Source organism: Dermochelys coriacea, chromosome 2 (genome assembly GCF_009764565.3).
Source record: "Dermochelys coriacea isolate rDerCor1 chromosome 2, rDerCor1.pri.v4, whole genome shotgun sequence".
NCBI lineage: Eukaryota > Metazoa > Chordata > Testudines > Dermochelyidae > Dermochelys > Dermochelys coriacea.
The window spans coordinates 210,041,977-210,067,214 of NC_050069.1; the positions used below are offsets into that span (position 1 = coordinate 210,041,977).

General features: G+C 44.3%; 1 protein-coding gene across 13 annotated transcripts in view; it reads right to left on the minus strand.

Moving 5' to 3' along the window:
- Positions 1 to 6,229: 6,229 nt before the first annotated feature.
- The window catches only part of STK31 (serine/threonine kinase 31), an 82,889-nt gene continuing 63,880 nt past the window's right edge, over positions 6,230 to 25,238 (minus strand). For 5 of the 13 annotated variants that reach the window (XM_038391311.2, XM_038391312.2, XM_038391309.2 and 2 more), the window contains exons 22-24: positions 24,542 to 24,667; positions 12,387 to 12,455; positions 6,231 to 8,049 (exon numbers count right to left, since the gene is read on the minus strand). In XM_038391311.2, the coding sequence (XP_038247239.1) occupies positions 7,822 to 8,049; positions 12,387 to 12,455; positions 24,542 to 24,667 (423 nt within the window). In that variant the 3' untranslated portion in view covers positions 6,231 to 7,821. Of the gene's footprint in view, positions 8,050 to 12,386; positions 12,456 to 24,541; positions 24,668 to 25,238 lie in introns of all 13 variants that reach the window. The other 8 variants (XM_043509173.1, XM_038391325.2, XM_043509170.1 and 5 more) reach the window with 5 other exon arrangements.

Below are 25,238 nucleotides of genomic sequence, written 5' to 3' on the forward strand. Positions count from 1 at the left end.
GTTTCTTTTTCTATTCTGCTTAAGGATTACCTGAACAGGGGCTGAACATATTCTATTTCTGATGCCCAACCAAAAAACAGGCCATGAGATGGTGTAAACCCAGATTGGGATGCTTGGTCCCCCCAATCTTGGGCTAGGAGATCTGAGAACAGGCAGATCCTGATTGGTGGATGGGCAGACATTGCTAAAAACTGCATGAACCAAAACTGTCTGGGCTGGGGGAAGCTAGGAGAATGGTGTTGACTCTGTCATGACACATCTTCCCTGCGACCTGTGGAAACAGGAATGGGAGGAAAGGCACATCTTGGGCTGTTCATCCAAGACATCAGCAGAGCATCATCTTGGGAGTCATAACCCATGGCTCCCCTGGAGCAAGATAGAGGAAGCTCTCTTTTCATTTGGGATGCAAAGAGATCCCATAGCAGAGTACCCCACTGTGTAAATATCTCGCTCACAAATGTGTTGTGAATCTCCCACTTGTGGTCTATCAAGAAGCTTCCGCTTAACTCGTCTGCCAGGGAGTTGTCCATACCAGGAAGATATCCGACTTGTGTAGCAATGTGGTTTCTGATGCACCAGTTCCAAAGTCTAACAGCTTCCTGGAAGAGAGGATGAGAGCTTGCTCCTCCCTGTATGCTTACATAGACCATTGTGGTCATATTGTCTGACATCATGTGAATATGGAACAAACGTATCAGACAAAGGAAGGCCTTGCACACAAGGTGGACCATCCTCAGTTGCAGTAAGTTTATATGTAGTCTGGCATCTTGCGGGGGTCCAAGTATCCTGAGCAGTGTGATTGTCCAGATGAGCACCCAACCCCAGAAGGAAGGCACCCGTCACAATGATGGCCCTGAGGGTACAAGGGGTGAAGGGAACTCCCACTATGACCTTTCCTGATTGAGCCACTAAGTTATAAGTTGACAACTTTGATAGGAATGACCACCCTGGAGCTGATATGATACTTGTTTGTTTGATAGGTCAAATGGAGGCAAGCCTGCAGGCACCATAAGTGGATTCTGGCAAAAAGAGTTATGCAGGTGCACATGGCCACGTGGCCTAACAGTGAGAGGCACTTATGCACTGTGGTTCTTGGTCTGCGAGTGATGTGTGACATCAGGGTGCTCAGTGCATGAGGAGAAGATGCTCTCACAGAAGTCAAGTCCAACCTTCACCCTACACAGTTTATTGATTGTGTAACAAAATGGACTTTTCTTCATTTATGCAAATACCTAATGCAGTTAAAGGTTGTATGAGAAACCTTGCTGCTGACCTGATCTCCTGACAAGATCAGCCTCCCAGGAGCCAATCATGCAGGTATGGGAATACCATATTACCAAGGAGAAAACCTTTGTAAATAGTCTGGGTGCTGTAACCAGCCCAAAGGGAAGGACTTGAAACTGGATGGGTTCCTGGCCTACCATAAAACACAGGAACTTCCTATATGATGGGTGAATATCCACATAGAAATACGAGTCCTTCATAGCAAGAGCCATGAACCACATCCCTTCTTGAAGAGAGGGGATTACACATGCCAGCATAATCATCTGGAAATTCAGTTTTCAATTAGAGATGTTGAGTTGCCAAAGGTCCAGGATAGGTCTCCACCCCCTGCTTTTTTGGGGAACTAGGAAATATGGGGAGTAGAATTCTCTCCCATGGTAATGAGGTGGGATGCACTCTTGTAAGAAGGATTCTGCTTCCCATTGAAGAATTACCTCATGAGAGTGGTTCCCAAAGGGGACCAGGAAGGGGGTTTGTGAGGTGGGAAGAGGATAAACTCTATGGAGTATCCTTGGTGGATTATCTCCAGAACCCAGTGTCCATAGTGATGTTGTTCCAGCTGTAGCCAAAGAATGCAAGACTGCCCCCAAAGGTAACAGGGCACGAGATGGTTGGCATCAGTGGTGGTACATGGGTCTCCACCATATCAAAAGTGGCTCTTGTCTAGTGGTTGTGTGAGAGTAGAGGCTTGAGAGTAAAGAGGACTCAGAAGCAAGGCTGAATTTTCTTACATTTGTGTGGCGGCTCAGCTGTGCGCTGGTACTAAGGTGCATAAGAAGGGGATGGCCTTGGTTTATAGGGCTGCCTCTGGTGTTTTATCTTGAGGTCAGAGAAATCCCCAGGGAATGCAGAGTCAATCTTGAGTCTTTTAGTGAGTGCAGAGACTTGTCCGTTTCCTCATTAAAGAGATTTGACTGACTATTGCAGCTAGGAGTCCCTCCTCATGACTCGACCAGTGGCCAAACTTCTGGAAGCCATGTCTACCACACATTCACTGCAGCCTAAAGAGCTACCTTTGCCACTAGTTTCTTCATATTAATCACTGAGAGGCCACATGCATTATGAAACACAGACTGAGTCTCCTACAGAACTGTTGACTTTTAATTTGAAATAAGTTATAAAAGAAAAGATTTGTTTGCAAATATAAGCACTTTCAGAGAGGCTTGCATAAATAGCCATCTCATGCAACTCTGGATATCTATAAATTGGCAGGCATGTATTTGGGGAAATTCATCATGTTTCCTTCATGACACTTGGATCAAAGCATTGTAAAGCAATCTGTTCCAGCAAAACAATCCCATAGTTTCTCCTCCTTTTCTACAAATTGAACGCAGCAATAACAGGTTTTAATTCTTCTCAGATGATGTTGTAGTTTTACGTATTTAACTACAAAGGAAAAATGGTTTAGCTACAGAATTTCTTTCAGTTTTTCCATTTCAGATATTTGATCATGAGCAAACCAAAGAGAACAGCTACAGAATCACTTTGTAAACAGAAAAACAAAACAATACTTGAATGTACTGAAGCATCCTGTATCACTGACCTTACAAATGAATGCAACCAGAATTTACAGATATCTTGAACCAGGAGTCTGGGACAGACTAGTATGAAGTGAACGTCAATTTGCCTCCACACACAAGAACTGTTTCTAAACTCCTCCACATAATATTCCTCTGTCCACCTTCCCAAAGATGAGTGCAACACCCAGAAAAAGAGAGAAACTGGAGATATATATCTGGCTTACACTTCCTGACTGTGTGTGAGAACCAATGTTATAGCTATAACTAGGGCCCTACCACATTCACAATCCATTTTGGTCAATTTCAGAGTCATAGGATTTTAAATATAATAAATTTCATGATTTCAGCTACTTAAATCTGAAATTTCAGTGTTGTAATTGTAGGGGTCCTGACCCAAAAAGGAGTTGTGGGGGGTTGAAAGGTATTGTAGGGGGAGTTGTGTTATTGCTACCATTACTTTTCTGCTGCTGCTGGCGGTGGCACTGCCTTTAAAGGTGGGCTGCTGGAGAGCAGCAGCCGCTAGCTGGGAGTCCAGTTCTGAAGGCAGAGCTGCCACCAGTAGCAACACAGAAGGAAGGATGACATGTCTGGTATTGCCACCCTTACTTCTGCACTGCTCCTGGCAGGGTGTTGCCTTCAGAGCTGGGCGCCCAGCCAACCACCACCAATCTCCAGCCGCCCAGCTCTGAAGGCAGCGCAGAAAGGTGGCAATACTGCAACACTCCTAAAATAACCTTGTTACCCCCCCGTGCAACTCCCTTTTGGGTCAGGAGTCCCAATTTGAGAAACACTGGTCTCCCCCATGAAATCTGTATAGTATGGGGTAAAAGCACACAAAAGAACAGATTTCACGGGGGGAGACCAGATCTCACGATCCGTGATGCGTTTTTCATGGCCATGAATTTGGTAGCGCCCTAGCTACAAGTCAAGTAGTAATCCCCCAGAATTGCCATGTACCCTTCTCCTGTCTCTAGCAATATATCAGTATCACTCTACAGGTATATACTCACCAAATAATTCATAGTGTCAGACATACCATGGCAAGATACTGTAAGAGAACCCATATTCTGTCTTCATCTCTTGGCGTGTCAGTTCTGGGACATAGCAAACACAACCATTTTGATTGTTTGAATTTAAATATTTTTAGGATAAGAAAACCTTTTCAAATAGCTTTGACAATACTCAAATTCTTTAACTAAAGATATACACACATTTATTACAAGGACGAAAAAAAATGGGAAGACCTGAATCTCCAGCTCCCTAAGAAAACAGTAAAAATGAGTAAAACAAGATCTTGTGAAAGTGACTTTTTAATTCTATATCAGTTAAATTGTATGGACTATGAAGAAAAGATATGTAACAACAAACAATAATACCACCACTGTCTGGTTCTTATATAGCGCTTTTTCTCCATAGATCTCAAAGAACTTTACAAGGGAAAGCAGTATCATTATCTCCATTTTACAGATGGGGAAACCAAGGCACAAAGAGATGAAGTGAAGCGATTTCCCAAAATCACTCAGCAGACCACAAACTGCGCTGGGCATAGAAGCCATTCTCCTTTGTTCCAGTCCAGTGCTCTAAACACTAGATGATAATGCACAAGTATCTACTTATGGGCTTCATTTTTTTAAAATACATCTTACTCAGATTCTTAGTATGTTATAGTGCGTTATACATAGTATAGCAATTCAATTAGAAGTTGACTGTGCAACTCACTTGGTATAATTTTTTCCCCATATATATTACATTTCTTTCCTTAATATAGTTAATGTCTATGTCCTTACCGTGAATCTGGATACCTGAATAATCATACTAAAACCCGAAAACATCAGAGTAACTTCATACTCAAATGACAGGTAGGAGGATACAATATTCCAGCTATCTGAGATTGCATCTGAATTTCTTTTTTCAAATGAATTGCTAACAAGATTCTGTTCTGGTTCTATTTCAGATCTGATTCTATTGCTGAGTGGTCACTGGGGATTAGCAGACAGGTACTTTATTCTGGAAGTTGCTATCATGAGCTCCAGAACCTGTGATTTCACATAGAAAATAAAGTCAGGAATTAAACTGCCCTCCACCCCCCCAAAAAAAGAAGAAAACAAAAGGAGAAAAAAAGAGCAATAATACTCTCCCATAAACTAAGTTCCATTTAGCCAAGATGGCACAAATGGGATGCCACTCTCACTAGATTGTACAAAAAGTTCTAATATGATTATGCACACTGGTGAGCTTATTAGGCATAGCTCTTTCTTGATCGGGTAAAAATGTTAAGGCAGGTGTCATCAGGTGCTGCTGTTACACAGTCTACCAAGTTCTTCTTAATGTGCAAGCAAATGTTCATTTTTGGGAAGACATGCTATGTATTACTTTTTGTTATGCAAGGTTCTCTGTAGAGGGAACTGAGCAAGCAGCAGAAGACTTTGCTCTCTGCCTAGGTATCACGGAAGTCAATTGTTGACGCAGAACTTTTCTGAGAACAGGGCATTGGTGACGGGATGAGATTTCTGAAAGAAAATATTACCAGCATGTTGTTTGTAGCTACCGCTGTTCCAGGATTGGTATATGTGTTTAAATAAAACAAGTCACATTTAGAATATACTCGGACTCCACATCATTAGCTTCTTCCTCACTGTGATGCAGACCCAACAACAGCTTCCACAATAAGTCGTGGTATTCTTACAAGTACCACTCATCATGGTGCCAGAATGAGATGTTATGCACAGTAGATTGATAATACCATCCTGCCTCTACTCTCTTGCATGCTTTGTTAATCAGTGAACTAGTTAATGACATTTAAATCATCATTAGGCACTGATGCTAACTTTCATTAAAACGAACAGGAACAGATTCCCTTTTTTCAGATCTTTGTTTCAGGCTAGCTCCAAACTCCATCACCAATACATTGGTCACATTTGGTTCATATTTTGAAGGTTTTCTTCACAACCACAAGGCCTAACAAATTTTTTATTCAAGATGCAAGCTTTAGATTGTAAGTTCTTTGAGGCATAGACCATCATTTGGTTCATGTTTGTACAGCACCTCACACAACGGGGTCCTTCTTCATGATTGGGGCTTCTAGGTGAACCATAGTGTAAGCAATAATAAGATTACAGTTTAGATTCTAGGGCACAAGAAAGCATGTTGGAGTGAGTTGTGTATATTATACCTCCCCAACCTGAACCCTAAATGCAGTATCTAAAGTAAAACCCCAATATTAAGTTAGCTCTCTAGATGATGCTTACTGCTGCATTTATTTAAAACATCCCCTGAATTAATAAAAGCTTTATTCAACAATATGAAAGTACTGTTGTTAAAATGTTGTATATTTTGTTGTTTTACTCTAATGATAATACACATTTTAATATACTATGCATCTGTGACTTTTTTGTAATCAAAATTAATTTGTCAACCCTACACAATTTTAAAACCAAAACCACTTTACAAAGATTTTGCTATCACTGATTTTTATTATAGATACAAATATCTGAAAATCAGTGTCCTCTAATCAGAAAAATAAGACATTTTAATCAAATATTCTATAACAAAACAAAGTCAAAGTCAAATATCAATTAAAGCTGAAATACCACCTCCAGCAAAACATTCTTTAACGTTACAGAAGCAGTTCCAAGTCTGCATCTTAAGTCTAGTATTTACCGTATCACTGTACCTGAAACTTCCGAGTCTTTCCCCAAAACAAAAACACAACACTGAATGTTCTTCAAACAGTAATGGCCAATTACAGCAATTCTGTTAAAAGTTCCCCTACACACACTAGTCTCTGGCTAAAACGCTGTCCAAGAGCAGTATCACCAGTCAAGAGCAACACCCTGTGGCCAGATATATTCTTACAGGAATTATGTCTTTTGCCCTTCTTCTTTTCCATTGCTGCTCCCTCCTTCCCATGTCAGTCTCCAAATACGCTACTGAATGAAAGAGTGACTCAGCAGTGGCTTCAATAAACATGCAAGTCAGGAGTGACTTCTTGCACTCCAGTAATTATAAATAGACTTGTTCCAAATTTTGCATAAAATTGAGTTTTTATTCTTTTGTCCATTCAAACAACCCTCCCCTCCCACAATGGTGAGAATCTGCAGTCTTCAAAATACATTTAGACAAACATTCAGAAATCTTATTTATATTTGTCATGCATCAAAACCTGAAAGATACTAAATGATTTCCTATAAAAAACATGCCCACGCTCCCCCTTCCTCCCCTTTTATAAAACAGACAAGCAGAATACAAGGCATAGTATTTTATTTGCCAACGAGGTGGCATGGTGGCAGCACTGCAAAGATGAGACAGACACAATATCCTCGGCCTTTTGCCAACTCAATCAGAGGAGCTCAAACATACCTTGCTTGGACTCTGGGGCGAGAAAATAGGTTTGATAGCTCTCTCCACTTAGTACATTCTGCTGATCAACTGTCAAGGCTCCACAGATGGTTTTTGTCTTGGAGGCAGCTCCTGTTCTAATATCTGCTTGGCTATCTGACAAAACATCACTGGCCACTCAGTAAGAGCAGCAGTCATCTATTTTAACAGGAACATCTTGGAAGGGAGCAGAGCAGGAGAAAAAGGGAGAGGATAGCGGGCATGAAAAGGAGTCATGATTTCACAGTCTCATCTCATGGTATCTGGCTAACAGCTCTACCACCAGTAGATAACATCTCCTCGAAAGGTCCTCAGAATGGTCAAAGTGAAAAAGCAAAGCGTTGACAAACTTTAGAGCATTTCTCCTTGCTACTGCCTCAATCAGCATCATCATGCTCTTAACTTCAAACAGTTATTCAAAGAGTTATTCAGAAACATACCTTTTTAAAAGAAATCCCAACGAAGGGACCACACTGTAATTACACAAAAATGGTTAGGCTTACCAAACCCTTTTATATTTTGAATATTTGAGCGTAGGACAACTACTTTCAGATCCCATGCAAGTTTTTTATTTATTTATTTTTTTAGAACTCAAACAAAATAAAAATAACTGAAGCAAATGGCTGGCGAGTCCTCTGGCCTACTGAGAAGGGTCTATCTCCTCATTGTCATCTGTCTTGTTGTCAGAACTGATGATGTCCTCGCCTTTTTCCTCTGTCTTTTCACATTCAAGTTCTTCACCAGGTTCATTCTGCGGTGGAGCTGGGATCACATCCGGGAACAAGAAACAGTTATCATTCAGCACCTGCTCAGCCGTCATTCTGTTACTGCAGATCAGATTCAAGAGTAGAGATTTAACCTTATTATCCTAAGAGAAAACAAAAGGGAAGAGGGAGGGGAAAGCGAGTGAAGAGAGTTACTTAGCAGGAGAAACACACAGGCTTCCAACTCCATAAATGCCCATTAACAAATCAAATATTTCCTCAATGCTTCTTCCAAGTACTTAGAGCCCAGAGATATTACACATGCAAAAAACAGTGCTAACCTAATATAATTCCAATATTGAACACATTAAACAGAGATGGTACTTGTTAACAACTTGACAAAAACAAGCACTGTTAACCTTTTAACGCTCGTGAATCTCACACTCGGGCAATTTCTTCAGTAACATGTCATGGCCCACAGTGCCAGTTCCCACAGCCATTATAAATGGATGATTTCTACTGTTTTTATTTGCCATCATTGGGGAAATACTGAATACCAGTAGGGCAATTAGAAGGCCAATTAAAACTGTCTTGTGTCCTCCACTACATTCATTTTAGTTACTGTAATTTTTATCATGTTCAAGATTTACTTTTCCACTTGTTAGTCCCAACTCTGACAGATAAAGAAAAAATGGAAAGTAAACCAACAGCGGCTAAATTTATCATCAGCCCTTCATTTATACCTTAGACTATTTGGACTCTACAGTCCAAAAGCTTAACACATTAAAAGTTGCTGAGGAATAGAACAGAGTCCTAGGTTTGAGGAAGTTATCGTCTCTGGCTTGCTGAGTGATGGCACAGTAAGTAGCAAAGGTGCAGACTAAAGACCACATTGTTGCTCCACAGATATCTTGGATGGGAACCTGTGCCACAAATACACCTGAAGACGCTTGGGCCCTTGTGGAATGTGCCATCAGGATCAGAGCAGGGACTTTCAGCAGGTCACAGCACACGCAGATACAAGAAGCGATCCACAATGAAATTCTCTGGGTTGAGACTGGGAGACCTTTCATCCTGTCTGCCATCGCCATGAAAAACTGAGTAGTTTCCTGAATTATTTAGTCCTTTCAATGTAAAAGGAAAGTGCCCACCTGACATCCAATGAATGGAGCCTTTCTGGCTGTTAGCATGCGGCTTTGGGTAGAAGACTGGGGAAAAAAATGTCCTGATTGTTGTGGAATTGCAACACCACCTTTGGGAGAAAGGCTAGGTGAGGGCGCATTTGGACCTTATCCTTGAAGATGACCATGTATGGAGGATCTGACTTAAGAGCACTGATTTCCAAAACCCTTCTGGCCTAGGTGATGGCCACCACAGTATGTTGCCAAGGGCTCCAATGGGGGATCCTTGAGTCTTGACAGCATCAGGTTAAGGTCCCAGGGCAGGATCAGCTGTCACCTGTGGGTAACAGCCTATCCAGCCCCTTGAGAAAGCAACTACCAGAGTGAGTTTGCAAAGATGAACCTGCTCTCCCATGGGTGAAAAGCCGAGATTGCTGCTAGGTAGACTCTAATTGAAGACATTGGTAGCCCTTGCTGCTTCAGGTGTAGCAAGTAGTCCAGAATACATAGTACTGATGATTGCATGAGCGAGACCCTTTTCTGGCCAGATTGAGAACCTTTTCCACTTCGCCAGGTATGTGACCCAAGGGGATGGTTTTCCGCTCCCTAAAAAAACCTCTTGAACTGGTGCTGGTGAGGCCAAGCTGCACTACCTGTCTCTCAGAGAAGCCAGTGCACTTGTCACCAAAGTAGAGGTGCTCAGTGCCAAGATGGCTTGGCTCAGCTCTGAGGGGTGGAGAACTGCTTCCATAATGAGGAATTTAAGTCTCTGGTCTTTAAGATACAGGGTTGAACCCTTTACAAATCCTACAGCAGTCCCGTAGGTGGGCCTTCCCCAAGCACTTAGGGCAGCTAGAAGGGGGATCAGTAATGGGCATGGGCTTATGGTAAGACACACATCGTTTAAACTCCAGGGACCGAGGCATGTCCCGGTACCAGGGTAACCACATTTACCGGGGTTCTAATCTAATAACTACTAAGTAACACTAAATTGTAAATTCTAGTTACTATAACTAACTACATACAGGAAAAAAAGACAAAATCAACTGAGGAGAGTACTTGTGGGACTGCAAGGATGAGCAGAAGTTCCTGAGAACTTCATGAGCGGTAAGAAGAAACTCAGGGGGCAGCAACTCGACAGGACATTACATACCAGCACTATGAAAGCGCAACTCCAGGAGGTGGCAGAGCCGACCCAACTGATACCACAGGGGAAAACTTTCCAGCAGCGGTGCACGGTGTGCACACACCTTCATTAGAATAGACATGAGCAAGCACTTGAAGTTTTCTTACTGAAATTCTTGTAATCCAAGAGCAGCATGGATGGCTTTCCCCCTGGACTCAGATGCCTCATGTACAAAAACACGGGATGAAGGGATGAATCTCAAACTACCAATGATAATATACCGATTGGAACCATATTGCCTGGTGCATTCTAATTTATTCACTGATGAAAGGAAATCTTGCTCTCTAACAACTAAAAACTATAAAAGGAAATATACATTACTATTCCCAACAAGGATTCTTAATTGGTTTTGGGTAGAAAAAGCATTTCTTCACATCTCCAAATGTTTTTAAACTATTGGATCAGAGGAAAAACAAACAAAGTTTGGCAAGCTGGAATCACCCATTTGAGTCTCGATGCACATAATTCAGAGTACATTTGATAAAATTAGTGTTTTATTACAGCAGATATCATATGACAGCTACTGTTGACCCAGATGATGTTACTGTTGATCTCTTGAGGATTTTGTTATTTCTGTTTTCCTGAAAAATTTACGTTTTTCTGTATGCCTTAAGTAGCAAGAGAGAAGTTAATTTTTTTCAGTATTTAAGGATTAAACGATGTTACAGGTTTTAGAGGGGCTGGGATGATTCTCCACTGCCTTGCACTCTGGATAGTCATGTATATCTGTGCAAAGTGAGTGCAACCTGATACAGAATCAGAATTCTCCACTCATATCTGTGGTAGCGTTTTTCACAGATGCAAGTGATTATGCAAGGTGCATGATAGTGGATAATCATGCCTGCTACGTGTTGAACTGCAGACAGATTTCTTTATCCTGCTACGTTAGCCTTCCTGACATTTGGTATTAGGTGTTTCAGCAAACTCCCATCTCAAAGAGACTGTCTCCTCTAGCAAAACAATGTGCTGAAATATACACTGGGCAAATGGTTCTAGGTAAACTTTGGGTTTTGTTTTGCTTTTTAAATCCTTGGGCAGTCAGAACTGATATTTTCATGTGAAGTAATCAGTTCTGTTTTTGTCTTACAATATTGTTTTCACAACAGCCTAATCGCTTTAACTTGTAATAAATCTACACAGCTTTCACACATGATACGCTAAACTTGTTAGTTTAAAAGATGGCTTCTCATCCAAAGTGAAGTTTTTATTATTATTCCACAGTTAATGTTTCACAACTGTAATAAACGCTGTATTGCTAGATGACAGTCACTTTTGTACATGTAATCATTATATAAATACAGCATGAAACTTTTTTATTTTATTTTTTTTTTTTACTTTTACTAAAGCTGTGACAACAGCAAACAGGCTATTGTGAATTAGGCACAGTACTTTGCTGGGAGGTTGCTGAAGGTAAAAACAAGTATATGGGGAAACAAATGTATAGGAAAGAGCGGAAACAGAGGGACAGAAGGAAGGAGATCAATGAAGTCTTAAATGGAATAGGGCCAGGCTCTTCAATTCTGGTTTGCAGTTTTTCAAACAGATAGTAACGGTTTGTTAAAATAGACATTACCAATAAAATAGCTGAATTCCTGTTTATGGATAATATTAATAAAATATTAATTTAATATTGATTTAAATTAGTGTGTGTTTGATAGTGACACCTAAATTACATGGTGAAGGGCACAGAATAAATTTTTGTAATAGCAATAAACATTTTTAAAAGATTAGGCAATTTCCATTAGAAGTATGGGGTAATCCTTCAGCATTAACATGAGAACATACTTCTTAGAGCAGTCAGGAAGCACTAAGGCCAACATTTTCAAATGCAGGTATTCAGCACCTCTGAAAAAATCAGATCCTTATTTAAGTGCATAATTTAAGGCATCCACATTTGAAAATTTTGCCCTAAACCTGTATGTATGTCAACTAGCTTTATTAGATTAACATATATGAGGCAAGTGTTTCACTTCTCGTGGAGAACAGGGTCAAATATGAAGAGAACTTCAGCCTCTTCCACCTTTTCAATAATGATTCCATTTGTGTATGCTATTGAGAATTCTTACAGCCAAATTGTCAATTAAACATTTTATAAACATGGCATTTTAATCAAACATTTAATAAAACCAGCTAAACAGCACTGGCCTATATTCTGTATGTTTCACTCAGCTGCCAAATAAGGAAGTTCACATACCATATTAAGTCCATCCACTTCAGGGGTTCCATTTTCCTTCATTTTAAATTCTTGGTCTCCAGCAAACAGCTGCAAGTTAAAAATACAATCCCTGCATATATTCAAATTTGACTGTGTATTGTTCAGAGAAAAAAATTTAGAGTTTCATCTCTAAAACATGCTACGCTAATATCTCACCTCTAGTTTTACAGAGGAGTAAACACTGGTCAAGGAGATCTTTTTTTCCAAATAAAGTGGGAATACTAGCTTTGGAATTAAAAGTCTCTAAAAATCTTACGTACAGACTCATAGTACTGGAAAACCCACATGGGGTCTTCCAAGCCACCTACATTATCTGTAAAGATATAATAACCACTAGAAATTTTACTTTTAGTATCAAAAGTAGATAAAGCCATCAGAGGCTCCAAGGAAAGTGAGCAGAGCCTTTTAAAAATGAGATTCAAACTCCAGAGTCATGGATCTGGTTTTATATGTACTACTACAAGAAGCCTTACTAGTATATTCTAAGATGATTAGCCCTGTCTGCCACCCCTCAGTCACACATATATCCTTCCCATAAGAGCAAAAAGATTCTTGTCATGACTGCCTTCTAAAGACCCCTGAAAGATCTTCATTTCGTCTTCATTTCCTGCTTCATTTCTCTGGACTGGATTTCTAACAAGGAAACTTTAAACAAGGACTGATGACCCCCAATCTGCTTAAAGAGAGACTTCTGCAAGCCAGTAGTTTATTCCGTTACTGCTGTGATCCTGATCTATGAACACCGAAAATCACTTGTACGTCTATGATCCTTTAACTATTCAATAACTCTCTTCTTTTCCCTCTTTTTATATTATTAAACCTTTAGTTTTTAGCTACTAAAGGATTGGTATCAGCGTAATTATTGAGTAAGATCTGAGTTATATGTTGACTTGGCTATGTAGCTAATCCCTTGGAATTGGAAAGGCCCTATATCTGATAAAACTGTTTTTTAATAACCACTCATCATGAAGTCCAGCATCTGGGTGGTGAGCCAAGGGCTGGAATGCCTATGTAGTATGCGTTTTTAACCTCTTGTTAACCAGTGTGGTGATACAGAAGTTCACTTTTGTTATTGGCTTGTGTCACGGCTGATTCCCCACTCTGGCACTTCGAGTGCAGAAGGTGGGGGCCCGCAAGGATTTTTAAAAATTAATATTTGCCACTCCAGGCTTGTATTAAACTCCCAAGGTTACAGCTTTTTTCTGACCTTGGCTTGGTAAATACTGCCACCACCCAAATGCAAAACCCCTTTTTTTGGAACCCAGGAAGGCACACTTTGGAATTCCTTCCTGTGGGGTACCCTCAAGCCCTTTCACACACACCCCTCTGGGAAAGAGCTGAGAAAGAAAACAAAGGAAATTAGCTGTTGCCACCAGCTAATTAAACAACATATGCAGAAACCTCTTAGGACACCAAAAATCCAATCCTGTTCTTAAAAAGAAAGAAAATACATCTGGAACTCAGGCTTTTGATAGATTTTAAAAGAGCAATTCCAAAAATTAAGTACCCAAAATAGGTTCATCTTAAAGAATCAAACAAAAGCATCTGGGGTTAGCACAGAGGAGTCCACTAGCCATAAGAAATAAACAGAAATAAACCTAATTGCGTCTTTCTAAACATTCCTGATCTACTTACACATTTGGGGGTTCCAAATAAGTAGTTCTAGGTATCATCTAATGATCTATGATCATACCTGGCTTCAAGCTTCTCATAGCATAACTGCTCCCTGTTCCCCTCTTTCCCGGAGAACCACAACAGAGACAAAGGGGAAGGTCCCCCCCCCCCATTTTAAAAAGTTCTAGCCTTCCCATTGGCTTTTTTGGTCAAGTGTCCACTCCCTTTCCTTTGCCTGGGGGACTTTATTAACCCTTTACAGGTAAAGCAAGCAGAGAACAGCCACCAAGAGAGACTTTATATCTAACTGGCTGGCTGGGTGTCCATAAAAGGGAGCTAACCCACGACCCCTTCATTTATCACAGTTTGGTATAATCTAATGATAGAATAACCATCAGTTTGGGATGAGTCTGCCCTATTTCTCAGAAGTCTGTCCTGAATGTGGTATTCTCAGCTGTGATCCAGTGAGTTATAGTGACACTACCATACCAATTTGAATTACAAGGGGCAATGGTATGATTAAATGTGTATTAATCAACCTGGAATTTGGGCAAGAAACAGATAGCTGTACCTACGGAACTGATGAGATTTCAGAGGGCTGCTATTGTCACATCATATTACAAACCTTTCTTTAGGCAGAGCCAGCCTTCACCAGCCAATTCTGCACCTCTTTATTCACCTTTGCTTCTCCTCCACTTTTCAGCCACTTTTTCCTGCCTCTTTCCAGGGTCAATGGTACAGCTGCAACTGTTAACCATGTTACAATCTATCTGCCACTCCTCAGCATGCACAAACACACACACCTTTTTGCTTCACCCTGCCAACCACCACTAATTCCCGCACCCACTAGGAACTCCCTAGCTGATTTTTCCTATAGCTATGAACAACATATTAAAGTGATTAGGGTTTCTTTTCTTGTGAAAAGTACCAGGCGATTTCCCTCCCCTATACACACTCCCATTAGTTATGCAGACCAGGGACACAGAATTTACAATTCACCAGGAAGAAACATCGCCAGTACCAAATTGTACTTAAACAACATTCCAGTGGCCACTGGCACTGCTTAGCAGTCCATGCTGGATAAAGGCACAGTAGATGTTACCCCTCCATTCTTAACTCCATCAATGACCCTCTTTCCACAATACTGAGAAATAGGGGCACCACCTGCTTAGTCAGTGATGAATTTAGGATTGAACCTGTTTTGGCCTAAAGCTTGTGTTGCATTCTTTTCATTTCTTCTAAGAAAGGTGTGTTTTGTATACAAAATTCACATTACTCCCTGTATTATATGCAGAAATACATATACTTTAACCTATTTATTATGCCAAGTGCCCCCAGCCCTCCTATACAATGAAAACTATTTTTTCAATCACCTTTTAATGTGACTTTAAACTTCTGAAAACATACATGAGCCCTATCACATTAATAGATTACAACTAACTGCTGTCATGGTGATTAAACATTTGTTAGTTTTGGATTTAAGAATTTCTTATTTTACTAGAAATCTCCCATTTACAAACACAGAGACTGCTTCATTTTTACCTATCATTTCCTAAATAAAATCAAGAAGAAAACATACTGAAAAGTGACATTAACTAACCAGTCTAACAAGTCTAACAGTCTAACTAACCACTAACAGCTTTGTATTAATCTTTTACCTGCTCAGCACAGGGAGTTAAAATCTCCTCATTGCAAGCATCCATGCAACATGTCCAGGGTTAGTTACCAAAGTGAAGTCTATAATTAAGTCCTCTATGAAGCTCTGGCATAGAAGCTATTATCAAACCTATCACACTGCAGCTGATAGAGTGGTACCTCATTAATCTGCTGAGTGTTGTCAGGAATGCCCAGTTATTTACCGCCAGTTGTAACTGGCTCCTGGTGAGGCAGTTATGAGATGTCAGGAACGTTCCTACTAAAATCATAGCTTGGGAACGTGGATGGTTGACATTAACCCTCAGCTGTTTAATGTCATTTTCCATATTAAATACCTGACCATTGCTGCAATAATCTTGGGGTTCATTAAACAACAAACCAGTGAATGAGACAGAAGAAATAAAGGTTTCATTAAAGACAAAGTAGAGAGCTTCTGTGGTGGACTGCTGAGCAGAGCTACGCTGTGTTCTCCATGCTGCTTCCAGGGCATGCCTCCAAATTCCTATATTCATAAAACTGACCCTTATGAGGGAGCCTTGCACAAACATATCTCAAGATCTTCCCCCTTTAAAAATTAGCTTTATATACGTGTATATATTATGTATATGGCTTTATGTATATTATATATATATATAAACACACACACACACACCAACTATCTAACAACACATATATTAAATAAGCCATCTAGTACATTTCCATAAACCCAACTACCTAGGGGAGGTTATCAGCACATCACTCTAGAGTGAGTCTTTACCAATCACTTTCCTCAAATACCCCTTTTTCGCAGGTTATCAAGTCTCCATAAGTCTTTTAGGACTTTAAAATCTGCCTCTCTGATCTTCTCTGCATCAGCCTTTCATTAGAGTCTGATTTGTTCTCTTGCTGATTGTTTATCATCAACAGATAAAGTAGAAACTGGCAATCAGTAGGTTTGGGAAATGCCAGAGTCCACATCTGCTGTCCATGTTTTGTAACTTTCTGGGATTACTTTTAGCTTCCTTTAATTATACTGAAATGTGTCCCCTTGGTCTTTCTGGACTATGTAAGGCCTTGGATGCAGCTGTTATTTAATGGTACCCCTTTGGCCCAAGTATTACAAGTATGATTCCTCAGGCACGCTATCACTTAGGTTAAGAGATAGGACATCATGGGTCCTTTTGTCAAAATAACATTTCTGCTTCCTCTTCTTTTTTAATCTTCCATGTGGTTTCACTGTTATGAGATTTCAGCAAGATATCAGTGCTTGTTAAATTAGATCTGATCATTCTTCCCAATAACAGCTGAGCAGGAAAAGAGCCATCTTCAGAGGTGTACTTTGGTAAACCAATAAAGCTTTATACAAATCACGCCCATTGTTAAAAGTCTTTCTTGTAAAGTTCTTTACCATCCATACCTACCTTCCCACAAGTCCATTCGACTGGAGGTAATATGGACATGATGTTTTATGATGAAAATCCTAATCCATGGCAAATAGCCTAAAATCTGCACTGGAAAACTGCATCCCATTATAGATAAAGACTTCATTTGAAATTCCATGTCTGGAGAAGAGTCCCTTCATGGCAGTTATCAGGGACTTAATATTAGTACTGTGCAGTGTGCAAATTTCTGGATACAGAGAATAATAATCTGTGACTATTAAATAATCCTTTGATTGCCTGCTAAATAAGTCAAGGCCTACCTTCTCATAAGCTCTTTGTGAAACTGGTTGAGGTCTTAGTGACTCTGCCTGTTGGCATGACTTATATTTCAAGCATGAAAAGCAGTTTCCTACCGCATTAGTAATGTTGTGATTGATCCACAGCCAACACATCACCTCTCTCATACTCGCTGTAAACAATTACACTTCTCAATTCCTAAATGACCTGCAACAATCTTCTATAGCATTTCTTCCCGGGAGGGAAGGTGGTGGAATGGATGTGAACACCACACCTCGAAGAACAACAGTTACGAGAAAGTAAGTAATCGTTTTTTCTTCTTCGAGTGCTTGTTCACATTAGGTGGATCACAAGCTTACCTCTAGAGGAGGGTAGGAGTCACGGCACAACTGCTCGGAGGACCGCTCTGCCAACCTCCGCGTCCTCTCTGGCCTGCTGGTTGACCGCATAGTGGGTCATGAAGGTGTGCACCGAGGATGAGGTGGCTGCTCTGCAGATCTCCTGGATCGGGACCTGTGCCAGGAACGCCGTGGAAATCACTTGCACCCTGGTCGAGTGGGCCATGACCGCCAGGGCCGGAACACCTGTGAGCTCATAGCATGCCCAGATGCAGCTTGTAATCCAAGACGAAATCCACTGCGCTGACACTGGGAGGCCTTTCATTCTCTCGGCTACAGCCACAAACAGCTGCGCGGATTTGCGAAAGGGCTTGGTGCGCTCCAAATAGAACACTAGCGCTCGACGCACATCCAGGGTATGCAAGCTGCAGTGACTCAGGTCCATAGGGTGTTTCGGGAAGTACACTGGCAGACAAATGTCCTGGCTCAAATGGAATTGGGAGACCACCTTAGGGAGGAACTTGGGGTGTGGCCGGAGATGCACCTTGTCCTTGTGAAATACTGTATACGGTGGCTCAGAAGTGAGGGCCCACAGTTTGGACACCCTTCTGGCCGAGGTAATGGCAACCAGAAATGCCATCTTTCAGGAAAGGTGGAGGAGAGAACAGGAAGCAAGGGGCTCGAAAGGGGATCCCATGAGTTTAGAGAGGACCAAGTTAAGGTTCCATGGAGGGACTGGGGGGCGGGAGTATAGAAACAACCTCTCCAACCCTTTAAGGAACTGTCCCACCATTGGGTGGGAAAACACCGAGAACCCCAGATGGAAGGCAGAGATGGCTGCCAGGTGTACTCTGAGTGAGGACGGGGTTACCCTTGCTGCTTGAGGTACAGGAGGTACTCCAGGATGGCCTGCACTGGGGCCTGGCACGGCTGCACCTGTCGGGGTTCATACCAACACAAGAACCTTTTCCACTTGGCCGTATAGGTCGCCCTGGTAGAGGGCTTTCTACTGCCAAGCAGAATCTGCTGCATGGGAAGGGAGCACTGGCTCTCTAGGGCATTTAGCCACAAAGCCTCCACGCCGTCAGGTGCAGTGACTGTAGATTGGGGTGGAGAAGCCGCCCGCCATCCTGCGAAATGAGGTACCAGTGTAGGAGCAGGACTACGGGGGCCTCCACCAACAGCTCTAGGAGCAATGTGTACCAGTGCTCGCGGGCCCAGACTGGGGCAATGAGGATCACCACCAGCCTGTTCCTGCACACCTTGACTAGGACCTTGTGTACCAAGGGGAGCAGTGGGAAGGCATACATCAAGCCCCCTCTCCACGGGATCGCAAATGTGTCCGTGAGCGAGCCTGGGCTGCGGCCCTGGAACGAGCAGAACCGTGGGCACTGGACGTTGGCCCTGGTGGCAAAGAGGTCTACCCGGGTAAACCCCCACCTGCGGAAGAGTGAAAGCACGACATCCGCCCTGAGCGTCCACTCATGCATGCGGTACGATCTGCTGAGAGAGTCCGCCAGCTCGTTCCATAGCCCCGGGAGATAGGATGCCTTGAGGTGAATTGCATGGGTTATGCAAAGATCCCAGAGGAGGAGAGCAGAGGAGACAGCGTGCCCCGCCCTGTTTGTTTATACAAAACATGGCAGTAGTGTTGTCTGTCAGGACTGTCATGCTGTGACCACTCAGAGTGGCGTGAAAGGTCTGGCAGACGAAACGAACCACCTGAGCTCCTTCACATTGATATAGAGTGATCGCTCTGCTCCGGACCACAACCCCTGCATCATGAGGTCCCCCAGGTGAGCCCCCCATCCATGGCCTGAAGCGTCCATCACCAGCGTCAGGTCCGGTTGTGGGGCGGCAAAGGAGATGCCTTGGCAAACCACAGGCTGGGACTGCCACCACAGCAGGGAGTCCAGCACATCCCTTGGGGCTGTCACTACCAAGTCCAGGGGGTCCCTGCCTGGGCGGTATACCCGAGCGAGCCACACCTGCAGAGTCCTGAGTCTCAGTCTGGCATGCCTGACCACGTGCGTGCATGCTGCCATGTGGTCCAGCAGCCGCAGGCAGCACCTGGCCGTTGTCATTGGAAACTGGCGCAGGGAGGCCACCGCTTCCTGGATAGCCTGGAATCGGGATACTGGAAGGCTTGCCCTGTTGTCCAGGACCGCCCCTATGAATTCCACTTTCTGCGTGGGTACGAGCATGGACTTGGGGACGTTGACCAGGTGCCCGAGCTCGTGGAACAATTTCAGGCCCACCTCCACATGGCCCCGCGCTTCCGCCTCGGATCGGCCCACCAGGAGCCAGTCGTCACGGTATGGGTTCACTCAGATTCTCTGCCTCCATAAGAAGGCCGCCGCCACCACCACGCACTTCGTGAACACCCATGGGGCCGTGGCTAGACCTAACGGGAGAATCACAAACTGGTAATGTACTTGGCCCACAGTGAAGCATAGGAACCGCTGATGAGCTGGGTGGATGGCGATATGGAAGTACACGTCCTTCATGTCGAGCACAGCGTACCAGTCCCCTGGATGCAAGGAAGGGATGATGGTGCTCAGAGAGACCATGCGGAACAGGGTCTTGACCAGGAATTTGTTGAGCACACGCAGGTCTAGGATGGGGCGAAGACCCCCTTTGGCCTTGGGATGAGGAAGTACCGGGAGTAGAACCCCTTCCCCCTTAGGCTGTGCGGCACTGCCTCTAGCAGCAAGCGGACTTCCTTCTCTAGGAGATGCTTGTGAGAGGGGTCCCTGAAGAGGGACAGGGAAGGGGGGTGGGAGGGAGGCGAACTGCAGCGAGTACCGTTCTCCACCATGTGCAAGATCCAACGGTCTGACGTAATGGTGGACCACACTCAGGAGAAACAGGACAGGTAGTTCAATAAACAAAGATCACGGATCCGGTGACTGGTCTGGTACGCTGTTCTCGAGTGCGCCTTCAAAAGCCTGGCTTAGTGCCCGGCTGGGGTTTGTGCTGGCTTTGGTTCTGGCCCGGCGCATTATTGTTACTGTTGTTGTTGCGCTGTCGCCCGTTATCCCTGCCTCACCTACGGTAAGGCTCATGCCTATGGCAAGGCAGGTACTGGCGTTGAGGGGGAGCCTGCAGCTTAAAGGGCTTCCTCTGGGTTGCCAGGGTGTGCATACTCAGCGACTTAAGCGTAGCTCACAAGTCCTCAAGGCTGTGCAGCCTCGTGTCTGTCTGGTCTGAGAAGAGTCCGGACCTTTCGAAGGGGAGGTCCTGGAGTGTATTCTGGAGCTCGGGTGGCAGGCCTTACTCCTGGAGCCACGCCGATTGCTTCATGACCACCCTTGACGCGATTGTTCTAGCCGCAACGTCTGCCAAATCCAGGGAGGCCTGGAGAGAGGTCTTGGCTACTGCCTTGCCCTCGTCCACCAGGGCCATGAACTCCTGTTGGGAGCCTTGTGGTTGTCCTTAAACTTCCCCACTGCCACCCAGGAGTTGAAATTGTGCCTGTTGAGAATGGCCTGGTGGTTCGCAATCCTCAACTGAAGGTCCCCAGATGAATACACCTTTCTGCCAAAAAGGTCCAGGCGTTTCGCCTCCTTGGCCTTGGGGCCATGGCCTGCTGTCCATGGCGCTCCCTTTCGTTTACTGCTGAGACCACTAGGGAGCATGGTCTCAGGTGGCAGAACAGGAACTTATAGCCCTTAGATGGGGCAAAGTATTTACGCTCCACTCCTTTGGCCGTTGGAGCACTGGAGGCCGGGATCTGCCATATGGTCTTATAGTTGGACTGAATGGTCTTAATATGAGTGGGAGCGCTATTCTGGATGGACCTTCGGGGCTTAAAATGTCCATGATGGGGTCCTCCTGCTCAACCATCTCCTCGGCCTGCAACCCCAAGTTCTGGGCGACCATGCGTAGCAACTCCTGGGGGGCTCTATGGTCTAACGGTGGAGGGCCAGACACCTCTGTACCCGCCACCACCTCATCCAGGGATGACGAGGAGATGAGCTTCTGCTCGATCCCCTCTGGTTGGTCCTCCTGCTTCCCTCCTCCCATGGGAGGGGCCTCCGGCTTGGGCATCCATAGGACAGCACCGGACTCGGTGCCGGTCTCTCCGGTTTATCCTTGGGGATGCTGGAGGCCTGGATACTGTAGCCTCCGGCACCATCTGGCATCGGTGCGGCGACCAGGACCACTGCACCAAGTAACTTTCCCTGGACAGGGACCCTTGGCACTCCTGATAGGCCTAGAGGGTCCAGAAGGGCCAATGGCCTGGTGGCCCCCATTGGGGTTGCCAGCCCACCTGAGGGTCCCTGCTGTCTGGGACCAGGTGTGGGTAGCTATAGCAGCCGGAGTCAGTGCCAGACTGCGGCGACACCGATCACAAAGGCCACGGCAATATCAACGATCTGCGCCAGCAGAACAAGTGGCTCCTGGCTGAGCGGGAACAGTACTGGTATCCCCGAGACCGGGACCAGTGCCGGCGTTCCCTGGACTGGGACCATCTGCAGGAGTCCTCTGGTGAGGGCTGTCTCATCTCCTCCCGGTGATGGTCTCTGGGTGGTGCCAGAGAGCGGTGTGCCCTTTCTGGTGCTTCCTCGCACCGACCCACTCCCGGTGCTGCAACCTCCTTCTGGGCCGCTGGCAACTTTGAGTCTGCAGAGTCGGAGCTCAACCAGGACCAAGTCTGGGAGCGGTGTCGGAACGGTGTCCTTGAGCGGCACACCATTGCCAGCTTACCCCTCGACGGCACTCGAAGCATGGGTGCCAGAGGGTTCTCCCCATATGGCTCGATGGTCCTTTGCAGCCTCAAAGGTGCCAGGCGTGGAGGGCTGATCTGTTAAGCCCTCGAGCTCATCGTCCACACTGAGCTCACTTAGGTCTGGGCTCGGTGGGGCTTGTGCTGCCGGGACCGCCTGTGTCAGCGCCGGTACCACAGCCTTCCCGCTCTGATCGGCGCTCGGGGCCTTGGGAGGCGCTGGCCTCCTGTGCAGGGAATGACCGCGCCTTCCTTTCAGCTGCGCCGGGGGCTGCACCGGGGAGGACGAGCGGTGCCGGGGCCTAGCCTGGCGCTCTGGGGCCAACAGTTTACGGTGCTTAGCCAGTGACAGGTCTCTCAACGGCTCCGGGGGCACTATGCACCGAGGAAGCTGGAGCCGGCATCAGGCGCTCCGGGCCCAGTGGCTGCAATGCAGCCTCCATCAACAACTGCTTTAAATGAAAATCTGTCTCTTTCCTTGTTCTTGGCTTAAACACGTTGCAAATCCTACACCGTTCAGTTTGATGTCCATCCCCCAGGCAACATAGACATGAGTTGTGGGGGTCACTAACTGGCATAGGTTTGCGGCACGTGGCGCAAGCCTTGAAGCTGTGGGCCTGTGGCATGCACCGCGGCCCGGGGCGGGTGCTGGAACCTGCAAGCGTGACCCGGGGCGGGTGCTGGAAGCCTCTAATCACTTAAGCGTCCACAATAAAGGTATGTTAACTAACTGATAACAGCTACTCTGAAGGCTAAGGGACTGCTCTTCTGAGAGAGAGAGAGAGAGAGGTTGTTCCAGCCGCCACAGACGGTAAGAAGGAACTGGAGGGGGTCGGGCCAGCGGGGTATATATGCACGGTGCAGTGACGCCACTCGGGGGGCCCCACAGGGAGCCGCTAAGAGAAAAAGTTTCTGACGCTTGTGCACACAGCGCGTGCACACCTAATGTGGAATGGACGTGAACAAGCCCTCAAAGAACTTAACATTGTTACAAATATCCAAAGCATCCTCACCAACAACCTTTAAAAAAGGATGATTTCACGTCATAATTTTTGGCCTCTGCAGCTGCTTAAGCAAAACTGTCGGAATTTTTTTCAGTTCTTTGAAGCATTGCCTGTCAACTGCAGACTGGATGGAGGTTGCAATACATCCAGTTTTGGCTTTCTTCCCTTCTTAAGCTAGTTGAAGTGCTCATAAAATACATACAATAACCTTTATTCTTCTCTGTTTGCTGCTCCAGGTGTTCCCCTTTCTGTTTCAAACACAGGAGTAAACCTCAAAATTATTAGTCTCCTTTTCACATGGCACTTCTGACATCATGCAATAATCTTGGGGTTCTCATTAAACAGCAAATCAGTGAAAGAGACAGGAATAAAATTTTTATTAAAAACAAACTAGAGAGCTTCTGGGTGGACTGCTGGGCGGAGCTACACTGTGTTCTCTACCCCTGCTTCCTGGACATTCCTCCGAATTCCTATATTCATAATACTGACCCTTATGATGGAGCCTCTCTAAATTAGAATTTTGCACAAACTGCCACATTTATGTCCTTAGAATCCTCAGAACCCTAAGCAAGGGAGCACAGAAGTAAAGCAAAAGAAAACCAGGGTGGATGAGGGCAGCTTGAGTTACTGCAGAGCATATTACCTAACATAACCCAGTAACTAAATGAAAATGGGGCATTTTCTCTTCCTTGACTTGATACCACAGGTGGGATGGAAATCCAAGTGATACTGCAGAAAAAACAGCACCTGACAATCCCATTCTTTATTCAGATCACAGGAGGGATGGCAACTATCTACTGACTTGCAGATGAAGCTAGAGAAAGCAGCTTACACAGAAAGGATAACAAATATAATAGTACTGACAAGATGCAGTATACAGAACAAAAGCCTCATTTTGTTAAGTGCTGCTGTTTAGGGAGACAAGCCACACTGTAAACTGTATTGAAAAATGCATTCTTCAGCTTACAGACCTAATTCCCATTCCCTCTCTCACAGCACTCAATTTAAAATATGAGCATTCATTACAATAGGACAGGTTAAAATAGAAGAGGGACATAACATTTCTTGCTATTTATAATGCCTACTATATTTTCATTATATTAACAAAATGTCATTTTCATGCACAATAACATACCCAGAATAGAAGGCAGCCATAGGCATACATGTCAGAGGATGGAGATGCCAGGTGTCCCATTCTTAATTCAGGGGAAATTAAATTCAAGTTACCCACTACCATAGAGTTTGCAGAGGCACGTTGATCCTAGAAGGGACAACATTACAATCAGCAATTTTAAGCCAAGCAGTACAGTAAAATGAACATTCCTTCCCATTCCCCATGATCTCACAGGAACACCTTTGCCTTACATTTCTTCCTTCAATGATGGCCCAAACGGGATTGTAAAGGCCTCCTACTACGAAAAATGAAGCAGAGGGGGAATAAAGGCAATGAAGTATCACTCTTAAAACACAGGACTAGCTGATTCTTGCTCACACGTCATGAAAAATAACAATTCTAATACCAGGTTTCAGAGTAGCAGCCGTGTTAGTCTGTATCCGCAAAAAGAAAAGGAGTACTCATGGCACCTTAGAGACTAACAAATTTATTTGAGCATAAGCTTTCGTGAGCTAAACTACATATGAAAAGATACTCCAGTACCATGAGAAACACAGACTGCGATGTTAAGGTTGAAATAAAGGAAATTCGAAAAGCTATTGTTCTCCATTGTTTCTCTAAGACATTCTAGACAAAGACATAACTTTTCAGAGTAGCAGCCGTGTTAGTCTGTATTCGCAAAAAGAAAAGGAGTACTTGTGGCACCTTAGAGACTAAC